The sequence below is a fragment of the Pseudorca crassidens genome, chromosome 12 (assembly GCF_039906515.1).
Source record: "Pseudorca crassidens isolate mPseCra1 chromosome 12, mPseCra1.hap1, whole genome shotgun sequence".
In the NCBI taxonomy this organism is placed as follows: Eukaryota; Metazoa; Chordata; class Mammalia; order Artiodactyla; family Delphinidae; genus Pseudorca; species Pseudorca crassidens.
In genome coordinates, this window is record NC_090307.1 from 66,917,446 (window position 1) to 66,929,898 (window position 12,453).

The 12,453-nt window shown below is 60.3% G+C and overlaps 1 protein-coding gene across 13 annotated transcripts in view; it reads right to left on the reverse strand.

Moving 5' to 3' along the window:
- Positions 1–264: 264 nt before the first annotated feature.
- The window catches only part of GGT1 (gamma-glutamyltransferase 1), a 32,854-nt gene continuing 20,665 nt past the window's right edge, over positions 265–12,453 (reverse strand). For 6 of the 13 annotated variants that reach the window (XM_067700073.1, XM_067700074.1, XM_067700072.1 and 3 more), the window contains 12 exons: positions 10,784–10,952; positions 10,130–10,294; positions 9,376–9,506; positions 9,141–9,227; positions 6,137–6,350; positions 5,767–5,924; positions 4,705–4,854; positions 4,164–4,300; positions 1,631–1,818; positions 1,323–1,450; positions 930–1,228; positions 265–590 (listed from right to left, as the gene is read on the reverse strand). In XM_067700073.1, coding sequence (XP_067556174.1) covers positions 444–590; positions 930–1,228; positions 1,323–1,450; positions 1,631–1,818; positions 4,164–4,300; positions 4,705–4,854; positions 5,767–5,924; positions 6,137–6,350; positions 9,141–9,227; positions 9,376–9,506; positions 10,130–10,290 — 1,800 coding nt within the window. In that variant the 5' untranslated portion in view covers positions 10,291–10,294; positions 10,784–10,952 and the 3' untranslated portion in view covers positions 265–443. Of the gene's footprint in view, positions 591–929; positions 1,229–1,322; positions 1,451–1,630; positions 1,841–4,163; positions 4,301–4,704; positions 4,855–5,766; positions 5,925–6,136; positions 6,351–9,140; positions 9,228–9,375; positions 9,507–10,129; positions 10,295–10,783; positions 10,953–11,401; positions 11,581–12,453 lie in introns of those variants that run through there. The other 7 variants (XM_067700070.1, XM_067700071.1, XM_067700077.1 and 4 more) reach the window with 7 other exon arrangements.

Genomic DNA, 12,453 nt, shown 5'->3' on the forward strand with positions numbered 1-12,453 from the left:
CCCCCTGGTGGCTCACACTGGGAAGTGCTGCTGCCCAGCCCAGGGAAGAAGTGGCCTGGCTCTCGTCGTGGGGCTCAGGGTGACGAAGAACAGTGCTTGGCATGGCCCACCCTGGGCCCCCACCCCAGCCCTGCACCCCCAACTCCCGCCCCGTTCCAGTGAAAATGCTGAGGCTGGCTCCAGTGCCTGAGCTGTCCAGACCTCTGAATCCCTTCTCTCCATCCTTCCCTGCCAGGTGGCCCCACTTCACACAGGATGCTGAGGCCCAGGGAATTGGGAGCTGGCCGGCAAGACCGCCCAGAGCCTGGCACTGCAGCCCCCATTTATTGCACTGCTTTGCCGCTCACAGGGGAAGCATGTCCCCCAAAGTCCCACTCCCAGCCCCCCACCCCCAGCGGACATCTCATCCCTGGGCTGCTGGTCCACCTTGCCTGCCTGAGTACTCAGTAGCCCGCAGGCTCCCCGCCTTTCCTGGAGTCTGAGGCAGCTGCCCAGCCACCAGCTGTGCGGACAATGGCCTGTACCACAGCAATGAAGGTAGAAGTGACCTCGGTGTGGTGGTGCCGGGTCTTCAGGGCTGCAGCCACTGCCTGGGGGTGGGAGGGAGAGGGAGGCCTCAAGGGGGGCCCAAGACACCATCTGAACCACACCTGTGTGGGCATGGCTTCCAAAGACACCGGTGGCGCCATTTCTGTCTGAGTGGCCACAAAGAGCAAGTTGGGGGCAGCGGGGCCGACTGGGTCTCATCGGAGCAGGTGGCCTGGCCCTCAGAGCATGGGGTGCAAAGTGGCCCAGGCAGCGGGCATGAGGGTCATCTGCCCCAGGCAGAGGACAGCAGCCATCGTCCACTCCGCAATGACACAGGAGATCCAGGCCCTGTTCCAGGATTCCCAGGGGCCCCCACTGTGACTCAGCACCACCCCCCCAACCTGGTCAATGTCTTTCTCCAGCGTCGTGGTGTTGGGCAAAAGCTGGTTGTGCAGCCGGGGCTCCTCCACTGCCTGCTTCACATCGTAGCCGAACCACAGGCTGTGGATGATGGCCTGCGGATGAGGGGATGGCGTCAGTGTAGCCCAGCGGGCAAGGGGCTGCGGGCACAGGCAGGTGGCACATACCAGTGCAGTGGACGTGGTGATCTGCGTGCCCCCAGAGGCACCCACCACCATGCGGACCTGGCCGTCCTGACCCACGATGATCGCCGGGCACATGGACGAGAGCGGCTGTTTCCCTGCAGCCGGCCGGTGGGAGGGAGGGGACAGAGGAGCTGGTCAGCTGCCTGCTGGGACACCAGCCCCCTCCTCACCCAAGCCCTGTGCCCACACCTGGCGTGATGAAGTTGGCCGGTGAGGGGGGCACCCCGAACTTGTTGATGATGTTGGGGGAGCTGAAGTCATCCATCTCATCGTTGAACAGGATCCCATTGGCCCGTGACAGCACCTTGGAACCGAAGCTGCAGACCAGCTGGGTCAGAGAGCTGTGCCCACCCCTGCCCCGTCCCACCAGCCCCACGTGCCCACCAAAGTGCCAACACGCTCCCTGGGGAGTTGGGGGCAAGCACTCTACCAATGTGGAGCCCCCCTTCTAGGACACGCAGGCAGCCCCGGCCCACCCAGCCACCCAGCAGCCCTACTAGAGGTTGATGGTGCTGGTGGCCGACACAGCACTGCCATCCTCTGAGACCACGGACAGGTGGGCGGTGCCCCCGTCACCCGGCGTGTAGAACTCGGGCTCATAGTAAGAGGCCGGGTGAGTGGTGTCATCGGAGATCCGGGCCCGGAGCTGGGCAGCGAAGAACTCGGAGCTCATGTTGCGGACCACCTGCCGAGACCCCAGAGCTGGCCTGAGGAGGTGAGGGAGGTGGGGAGGGGGATGGGCTTGTGCGAGCAGCTCTCAGGAAGCCCCCAGCCATGGCTCTGACCATAACCCTCTTGCACCCAAAGTCTCACGTGGCCCGTCTGACCCCCTCTCCCCAGCCTCTGTCTCTGTTGCTGTCCAGCAACTCTGAATGTCTGTCCGTCCTCGGAGTCTCCACTTTCATTGCATCCAATCATTCATTCATTCAGGGAGCTTGTAACTTCATGCCCAGCACTGGGGGATCAGCAGGGAACAGACACGCAGGTCCCCACCCTCACAGCAGGGAAGACAAAGGCAGGCAGGGATGTGCTGGAAAGAACAAGCCAGGTGAGGGGGGTGGAGTGTGATGGGGTGGGAGCAGAGTGGTCAGGGAGGGCTTCTCAGAGAAGGTAATATCTGAAAAAGCCACCTGAATGGTAATGCAAAGGCCCTGAGGCAGGCCTGTGAATGACAGGCAGACAGTGAATGGGGTTAGGGAGAGAAGAGGCTGAAGATGCCAGCAAGGGCTGATCCCATAGGTCCTTACAAGCCCTAAAAGGACTTCAAAGCCACCTGTGCTTAGGGCAGAGGAGTGATGGGTGTTATCCCTCTGGCAGCTGTGTGGGGGTGAAGCCCAACCGGGAGGCTATGATATCCACCAGGTGAGAGTTGCTGGGGGCTCACCAGGTGGAAAAGAGGAACGGAGAAAGGCCCCAAGTCTTCAGTCTATAGTGGCCGCTAACTGGGGCAGGTTGGGAGCCTGATTTGGGAAAGGAGCTCGTCGGACCCTGAAGAATCTGTCTCAGGTGGGTGATGGGCCACACCTGATGTGTTGAGTTCATGGGCAAGGCAGGGCGCAGGAGGCTGAGCAGAGGAAATGCCTCCAGAAGGTTCCAGCAACACCCATGAATTAAGTGACTAATCCAAGGGGAGAACGTTCAGCCTGAATCTACTTCCAAGGAAACAGGGTTGAATGCAGGAATTGGGACATCCTAAAAGACAACTGCCCTGGGCCTTAAAATCAACAAAACAGCCCAGGGGGTCCACTGAGGCTAAGAGATGGCAGACGTGACAGCAACAGCAGGTGTGAGCTTGACAGGCCGGGGGCCTCAAGACATGGATGGGACCCTTGGGAAAAAGCCGACCAGACATCTAAAAAGGAAAAAACAGGGAGAGCAAGGGGGAAACGGATGGAGATGGGGAGAGAGGAAGGAAATGTGCCGAAATGTCCATAACCTTGCAAATTAAAAAGTCAAGGGAGGGAGGTGCTGGTGAACGTGGTGAGATGCTGCAGAGTGGACCGAAGGGGAAACGGAGGCTGGTCTCAGGACCTGGCAGTGCAGGTATGGAGGGAGGGAGGAAGGGCGGGCACCAGGGGAGAGGGCTCCAGAGAGGAGGTGGTGGCCAAGTTTGCCCCAATGGGGAGCAGAGGGACGGGGAAGCAGCTGGAGGGTTCTGGACCCACAACCATACACTTCTTTCGGAAATGACCCATCAGAAAGGGCAGACTGGGAACCCAGGAGGGAGAGCAGCAGTGTAGGAAGGGCGTGCAGAGTCAGAGAGTGGATGAGCAGAAGGCCAGTCTCAGCCAGGAGGGAGGGCAAAGCGGGGCACGATGCACTGGCTTCCACCACCTCAGGGATGCCAGGTGCTGATGTGGGGAGCAGTGAGTGCAAAATCATCCCCAGGTAAGAGAAGAGGGGCTGCTGAGCAGCTGCGGGAGGTCACAGGTCAGTGTGAGGGGGTCTGCGGGTCCACCTTGCGGGGAGGGGGGGACCCAAGTAGGTAATGAGGGATGTGATCGGGGTGGAGGTGGAAGTCCAGCCTGGAGCCGGGGCACCTGGCGAGTGGGTGGGTCGGGCAGTGCAGGGCCTGGGTGGGGATCTGGGAAGTTAGCTCCTGGGTGTGACCAGGGAGCATGTGGCTGGGGCCTCTGCCCACCTGGAACACTGGTCCCCTCCCTGAATCCACCCTCCTCCACCCTGAGGGCTGTGATGCCCCTGTGCATTCCTCACCTCGGCACTGACCACTCCAGAGCCTTCCAGGCCAAGGACACAGCACATGCAAAGTCCCCGAGGTTGGAACGTGGCAGAGGAGGGCACTACCACTCACTGACAAGTCTGTCTCTCCCACCCTGTGAGCTCCGTGGGGCAGAGGCTAGGACTCAGGGTCAACAGTCCATCCTAGCACATCCTTGCCCTTGCCCGGGGGCAAGTCAGTGGCAGAAATAGATGAATAAAGGCTGAGTGAGGCTGGGGTGGCCCGGGGAGCCCTCCTGGCATCTCCATGGTAGGCCCCCCACCCATCGAAGGCCAGCCCCTGCCCTTTACCTCAGTCACATTGACAAACTTGGGGTCCCCAAGCAGGGTCCTCTTGGCGTAGGCAAACCGGAAGGCCTCCACTATGCGGTGGTAGGTCAGGCCCTTCTGCTCAGGTGTCTCTACGCTCTCCCGGGAGAAGTTGTACCCTGGTTGGGCAGAGCCAGGCAGGTTGGTGGTCCCGGTGGCCCTGGGACATCCCAGCTCGGCCAGGACAGCTGAGTGCCCTGGAAAGGGGTGGTCCACGCCTCCCTGACCCACCTGCTTCACCTTGAGAAGGGGGACGTTTAATAACCAACAGCAGTGGCTGCTTGGGAGGCGGGGGAGGATGGAAGGAAGCAAGGGTCCCCCAGGTCTGGGCCTCACATGTCAGCCACAGGGCTACCCAGTCCACGGGGTCACAGATGACCACTCAGATTTACCAGATGTGCCCTTTGGACCAGGCCGCCCAGCATGAACTCTGGCACTGAGAGCCACCCCGTGATCCCGAGACCTCACACGGCTGTGCCCACCCCCAGGACGCTGCTCTGCAGGGCCGCGGAGGGCAGCTGACCTTTGAGGATGTTGAGGATGAGGGCCAGCACTGGCCCGCTGAGCGGGGCACTGGGCACATAGAGCTGGGCGTCCCCGAGGCTGATGCGGAGTGGGTGCTCGATCAGCTCTGCGCGGTAGTTGTTCAGGTCCTCGGCCGTCACGATGCCCCCTGCATGGGGTGACACGGAGATGGGGCACACTTCTGGGGGGCCATCAAGCGGGGAGCCCTATCCCCGGACCTCCCTGACGGTGCCACCTTCCCCTGGCCAGGTCCAGGCCAGCGCCCTCCACCTGCTGCCCCACTGGCCTCTGGGTCTGTCGTCTGCCCTCTTGGCGGCCAGAGGATCTTTAAGTGGGAGATATCTGCTCCCATCCCCCCGTCCCCTACCTCCGCCCCCCCCCCCCCGTTGGGTGGGTGGAGGGAAGCTCTTAATTCTCTAGGGAAATGGCTCCAGACATACCAAGTATTTACAGGCTAACTTCCGATGTCAGTGGTAAAGGTCAACATGCTAATCACCCTCCTCCCTGACACACTGGAAAAACTAACATGAAGAGGCCATGGCTCGGTGAGGGAGAGGCAGCATGGGGCTCCTGAACCTATAAGAACCTGCCCACAAGTTCCCAACCGCAGGCCCTGCATGCAGCTCCTCCCATGCCTCGCTCACCAAGCCCACCCTCATCCCCTGTGATCCTCCTGGAGAAATAAAAGCCTTCTCTCCAGGCCTCAAACTGTTCTCTCTGCTTACAAAGTCCAACCTCACCTGTGGCTCAGGCACCACCTCCTCCAGGAAGTCCTCCAGGGTCTGTACTTTAGCACTTCCCCAACCCTGGCTCCTGCCTACACCTGCGTTCCCCCCACCAGGGTTTTCTCTCCTGGACTGCAGGGTTTCTCTCAGCTTTGACTTAACCAGGAGCTGTGGATCCGTGTGGCCTGTCATTAACTGCAGACACATCTGTGACCCTCCCCTGCCAGACACTCCCTGAGGGCCCAGTGTCCAGGCCAGGTAGGACCCAAGGACCCCAGGCTCAGTGTCCCCGCTGTGGAGTTCCTGGCCCCAGGCCCCTGAGGTCGCCCGCTCACCGGCCTCCTGGATGTCTTTGACAATCTGGGCCGTGAGGCTCCCGTTGTAGAAAGCCTGAGCGCCCTCCGAGGCCAGCGTCTCGTAGGTGTCGGCCAGCCGAGGCATGGTCACTCGGTCCCCCTCCCGCAGCACCTTCCCATCCCGGCAGAACACCTCGCTGGGGCAGAGGGGGCTCCCGTGAGGCAGGCAGGTGGGGCGGACTCAGCCACCCCACTCACACACACACACAAGAGAACAAAGGATGGGGTGCCCCTGTCCACAGAATCCAGCCCAGGTGGGGCCGGGACCCCACCCCCAGGCTCAGAACAGGCAGGGCTTTGGTCCCTCGTTCAGTGCAGGTTCCTTAAAGTGCCACCCGCTCTCGCCCACCAGTAGGGACCACAGACGTGCCACAGCTCAGGGTGCCGCTGGATAGCAGCCTGGCTTCTCTGCAGGGCTCCCGCCAAGCTCTTCCCCACAGGGAAGCCCTGGCGGGCCAGCTGGATGCTGGGCTGGAAGAGGCGAGCCCAGGGCAGCCGCCCGTGCCGCTGGTGTGCCAGCTCATAGCCGCGGATCTCGCCTGGAACCGCCACCGACAGCCCACCTGCGAAGGAGAGGGACACAGCTAGTGGCTCCACACGGGGGATGTTCCAGGCACATCCCCAGGTGGGACCAGTGAGGCTCAGGAAGGACATAGATTTTTGAGGTCACATCTGGACTCAGCAGGCATGAGTGTGGCTCAGCTCAGCTGTCTGATGAGGGCACAGGAGGGAGGGGCGGTAGCACGTGTGCTGGGTTCCGCTGTCCCAGGCCTGGATGCCTGTCTCCGCAGGTGCCACCGTGTCTGAAATCCCGTGCCAGGCCCACGGTTGCACAGCGAGAGTATAAGGAAGCCAGACCTCACCATCTCTCCGTTTGAGCCTCCTGGGCCACGAGGCCCCTCATCCCATAAGACTCAAGTGTTCCTCCAAAACCCGCCAAAGCCCCCAGTGCAAGCCCAGGCCACTCTCAAGGCCGGGCTGGTCCCAAAGCAAGGGCCTCTCTTCCTCTCTTCCATTGTCCCAACTGGGACCTGAGCCCAAACCCCTGCCCTGTCCCCTCTCTGGGTCTCGGTTTCCCCATCTGACCATAAAGAGTTTTGTTTCCCAGCACTGTCCTTTGAGGAGCCATGATTCCCCTGGAAACAGAGCCCTGGACCCTGGTTCCCCACTAGGCCTCACTGCCCCTGCCGCACCCTAAAGCCAGCACTGACCCAGAAAGTTTCAGCCACAGCCTCGGCTCCCAGGCACCCTCCTGCTCTCAACCCTGAGATGCAGGGTAGGGGGGCACTCCCAGGCTTGGCGGCTGCAGCTCTTGAGCTGCCTCTCCTACCCTGAAGTGGGGCACGAGGTTCCAAGAGCCGGGTTGTTACGACATTGGCACATCCTGGAAGGTTTGACACCCAGCACACAATTCCTCCCCCTTATATAAGTGCTGCCCTGACCTTGGTCAATCAGGCTCTCATGCCACACTCTCACCAAGGTCACCAGTGACCCCCACGCTGCCATCGCAGGGCCTCTTTCTCATCTTACCTGGCCCATCACTCTCTCTTCCTGCGTCACTTCTGCATCTCCCTGCCCTCTCCTCTGTCTGCACCAACTCTGGGTGCCCTCCTCCATGTCAGGCTGCAGGGTCCATTACACGCTGACAACTCCCAAACTGACTCTTCGGCCTGCTCCCCTGATGGCCAGATCTGAGGATGCACCTGCCCACTTGAAAAAGGCTTCTCAAACTTAACACCTTGCTGGTCTCTGTAAGGGCCACCCTGTCCTTCCAGGTGCAGACCTGAGACCCCAACTCACCCGAGACTCCTGGGTGAGCGTCACACCCAACCCATCAGCAAATCTGCAGCTCCGCCCTCCAAGTGTGCTCGGCCCAGCCACCAGCCGCCAACTTCATCTCTCCCTGGTTATCACCGTGACATCCTGATGGGCCACCTGACGGGCAGGTAACTTGCTCCTCCTCTTTCACAGCAGCCTGAGGGGGTCCCATCAGAAAGCGGCCAGATCCACCCAGGTCCCCCTTTCGACTCAGGGAACACCTTTACCTCACTCAGACATGATGACCCATGAGGTCCAACATGACCTGGGCGGTTCTACCTGACCCTGTGTCCTCCTCTTTCCCCCAGACACCCCCACGGCTGCCCCCAGCCCCAGCCTCTGGGTCTTTGCTCACATGCCCTGACCAGGGCACCTGATGAACCCACAAGCCCTCCAACCCTTCCCACCTCTGCTTCCCAGGCAGTGTTGTGGCACATGGCACACCCATGTGTGCTATCTCTCTCTGTTCCACCTGGAATGTGCATTTCACCTGTTACCTTTGTTTCTACTGGCTTAGGGAACAGCCCCTGATGCTGTAGGAGGTGCCCAGCAAGCCCTAGTTAAATATGTGAATTCCAAGCATCCAAAGATGCTAAGTCTGTAAGATTCCCACAATCTCACACTCTGAATGATTTCATTTCTACACTGAGTTTCCCAATGGGTAAAAATTCAAAGACTGTGTTGGAGGGGATTCCAAAACGACTGCTCTCAGCACCCTACACAGGGCTCCACCTGCAGGAGGGGTCCTGCAAAGCCTGCAGGAGGGGTTCAGACCCACTATGGCCTTTAATCCCCACACCTCCTTCCCTCCAACCTCATCCTGCAATCCACTGGGGTCCTTGCAGGGGCGCCCCCTGGTGGCCATTGATTTCCCTTGGCTGCCTGGGGAGTTGCAGGGATTTCCTTCTTGGCTTAAGGACAGGTTAGAAAAAAGAGACTCCTTCCCATACTCTAGAGAGCTATCCCCACCGTGAACAAAAGAACGAACGAATGAATGATTTGGATGCCCTTTAAAAACCCAGGGTTTAGATAGCCTGGGTTTTTAAATAGGTTTAGATAGCTGGGTTCAATCCCAGCTTTACCACCATCCAGCTGTGTGACCTTCATCAGTTTACATGACCTCTCTGGGCCTCAGCATCCCCACCTGTAAAATGGAAATCAACACCACGCTACCCCTGCCAAGCGTACAGGGAGGATTCAAGGGGCTCATCGGTGAAAAGGGCTGAGCAGAGTGCTGGCCCCAGGACCCCGGCACATGCAAGCTGTTGTAATAGTAATCACTCTCTCCGTGTTCTAGCTCCGGGTGGCCCTGGAGGGACCTGAGCAGAAATAACAGAAGCTCTCTTTACCCTCTGTGATGATGGGCTTGACCAATCATTATGGAGGGTTTTGTGGGGCCAGGAAGGGATGGGAGGGGACTGCCAGAGCCACTCCCAGCCCCAGATGGGATGGGGGGAATATGGAGGGTGTGGGGGGGTGCTCATGCCTTCCAGCAGCTCGTCCTGCCCCTGCACCCACACCAAGCCTGCACTCACCTTCCTCTGACTGCTCTGAGCTGTTGAACATGCCGGCAGAGGCCAGCTGAGGGGCCACCTCTCGAGCATTGATGACCTCAGCCTTTCCTGGAAGAAGAAGCATGTGGGCAGTCCGGACCAACACCAGCCCCTCACTTGTGTGAACCTAGGAGTTGCCCAGCTCTGCCTGCCCAGCCCAACTGCAGCCTGAGGCAGGCAGCCCCGCCATTCACCTCCCACCCTGCCAGCCACTCACGTGTGGTGCTGTTGTAGATGGTGAGAAACAGGCCACCCCCGATGCCCATGCTGTGTGCGTTCATGAGCCCCACGCACAGCAGGGCCGCGATGGCAGCATCCACCGCTGAGCCGCCGTCCAGCAATGCATCCCTGCCAGTGGCACGTGCCGGGAGTGAGAGCCGGCGGGCTCTCTACCCTCCGAGATGCACACCCCTCCACACACCTCCCCACCGCCTGGCCACACTGCCCAAAGGAGGATGGAGAGGAGCCCATAGTTTTTGATTTTTTAACGTAAAAGACTGTTGTATTCTAAAACCAATGGGCTTAAATGTTCCTCTTTTTCAAGCAAACAGATGTACGTGACTTATAATCGGAAAAAAAGGGGAAATTGTTACTTTTTATTAATAACATCTTTTTTCTGTTTAAGTTTTTAAGTGAGAACTGATCTTTGTACATGTGAGCTAGGGGTCTAAAAATAAAACAGCAGAGTTTATCTGAAGAGACAGACACCCTTGAACTGAGAAAAGGGCTCAGCTGGACACTGGGAGACCCACACCCTGCTCTCGGGGCCAGTGTCCCCTTCTCCCCTGACCAGAAGCTGCTGAGAAGGTCCAGGGACAGGATAGGCAGCTCCACGCACACCGAACACCCCTCATCCAGGCAGCCCGTTTACCAGTGGGGAAACTGAGTCCCAGAGAAGCGAGGGTCTTGCCCAGGTCCACTTACGGTGGCTGTCTTCCAGGGCCTGTGTCCCCACACCCTGCCCCACTCACCTCCCGATCTCTGAACAGCGCTTGGCATCCGCGGCCACGGCAGCTCTGGGGTACACGTGGCTGTGGGGCTTGAAGGTCTCAGGCAGCCAGACGCAGAGGCCAATGATAAGGAGCATTAGGACCACGGCCACCAGGGCCAGCAGCATGGACCGCTTCTTCATGGCTCTGCGGGCACGGGGGATGGGAGGGTAGAAGGTCAGGGGGCCACTGCTGACCTGGCCTTGGGCGCATCATCGTCCCACAGGGCACAGCACAAAGTCGAGCCTCAGACATATGTCCTCGTGTCTCCTTCCGGCCCCCAGAATGCATGGGCCACCCAGTCCCCAGATTTTTGCTCAGGCCACTCCCTCTGCCAGAAGCTCCTGGTCCTACCTCTGCCCCCCCCAAATCCTCCTGCTTATCCTCGGGGCCCCCTCCCAGTAAGGACCCCATCTCCAGCAGGGAGCCCCCCGGATTTCACTTCCAGAGAGGAGCCCCTGATCCTGCAGTCACTCCGGGAGGCACAGGCCTGGCCTGATTCCTTCCCGGCACTGTTCTTGGGTCCCCAGAGTGACCTGCCACAGAGCGTGGGGTTCAGCTTTTGTTGTGTCCTCAAAGGGGGCACGCACAGTCTCCTGAAATTATCAGATGAGCCACCGTGGGACCAGAGCCTACCTTCCTCGGCGGGTGGGAGCCCTGAGCCTCCCAAGGAGGTGGCCACAAAAGACGGTTTGGGCTGAACAGGCCGGAGGAATAACTGAGGTCTCCTTCACACTCTGCAGGAGCCTGCGGCCGCAGAATCTGCTCCAGGGAGACTCCCGCACCACGCAGTCTGCTTGTTCTCCTGAAAATGGAGCAGGTGTCTCTGAAGCGGGCTGGGCCTGGCCCTCCGGGGAGCAATGTGAGGTGTCTCTGCCTCTGATGAACTCCGTCAGCCACTCCCATGTTGGTGAATATTCCGTCCCCACAGTGCATTTCTCTCCTGCACAGCAAGGGTGTTGCCCAGAGCAGGGCAGGGAGCTGTCATGTGGCCAAGGGGTGAGGGCCAGTGTGCCAGCCGAGGGGATGGACCATGGGCTCTGGGGCCAGCCTGCCCCGTCTCACCTGTGTGGGACCTTGGGCAAGTCACTGACCATCTGACCATCTGTCCAGTGGAATGACAGAAGGGCCTGCTGGGAGTATTGGGAAGATGAAGTGGGTTGGAAAGCATGAAGTGTTAGGTGAGTGTTGGCTATGTTGGGAGGGCCTGGAGGTCTGTGTATGGCAGAGGGGAGCCGGTCAGCCTCCACTCACCGTTTATTTCCCTGTTGACTTCCTGCCAGGCTGTGAGGGAGGGATGGAAGTAATCCTTGGGGTCCCCGTGGCAATGGCAGCAGGCGAGGGGTGTGACCCCAACGGGGGAGGAGAGGTGTGGTGACAGAGGCAGGGTGCGTCCTCTCCCGGACTCAGTTCCCTCCAAAGGGCGATGTCTGCTGGAGAGCCCAGGGCTGGGACCCCTCTGGCTACCCTGTCCCTATTCACAGGGTCTCCTAGAGCTGGTCTAGGAATGGAGTCCCACCCAACGTGGGGGCCCAGACCCCAGCACAGAAGGGCTTTCTCCTCCCCAAGCTCAGGGGGCGGTCACACAGCTGACTACCACCCCACACCCCCAGCAGGGTCCAAGCCAGCCTCCTCTCTGTCTTGACCACCTTGACCGAATCTAGGCACCACCGTTTCTCGCTGGACACCCTCCCATCCCCCACCAGCACTGCCTGCTCTTCGGTCCTTGGAAGAGCGGTCAGAAGGCAAGGCTCTCTCCAAAGAGCCAGCCAGGTCCTGCCGCCACCACTGCCCTGAGGACAGGCCATGCCCTCTGCCAGGCCTGACAGCTCTCAGGGCGTACCCCGGGCCCTGGCAGGGGGCCAGGTCAGGGTTCCTGATAGAGGCAGCTGTGCTGGGAGGTCTGCGGGACCTCAGGAGCTGGGCCAGCAACCTGAGGCATCTGTTCCAGACCTAGAACTTTCCCATCATATGCGGTGGGGTGGGCGGGGCAAGACAGGAGCCGGTGTCCCCCTCCCCAGCACAGGCACAGCCCCACCCGTCAAGGAGGCCCCCCAGTCCTGTCCACTGGGTCAGGCCACGCTGGGCAGCTTGAGGGCATGGCCTCATTTCTCCTGGGCTTGGGACCATCCGCTGAGACCCCACCCCCACAACTCTGGGTGCTCCTCTCCACCCTCAGGCCCCTAGACAAGCCAGCCAAGACCTCCTGAGGTCCACGCTCCAGCCCCCCACCAACCATCTGCTTGCGCATCCTTCCACCCAAGGGCCCAAGTGGGCTCCCCAAAGGGCAGGGGGTACCCTGTGAG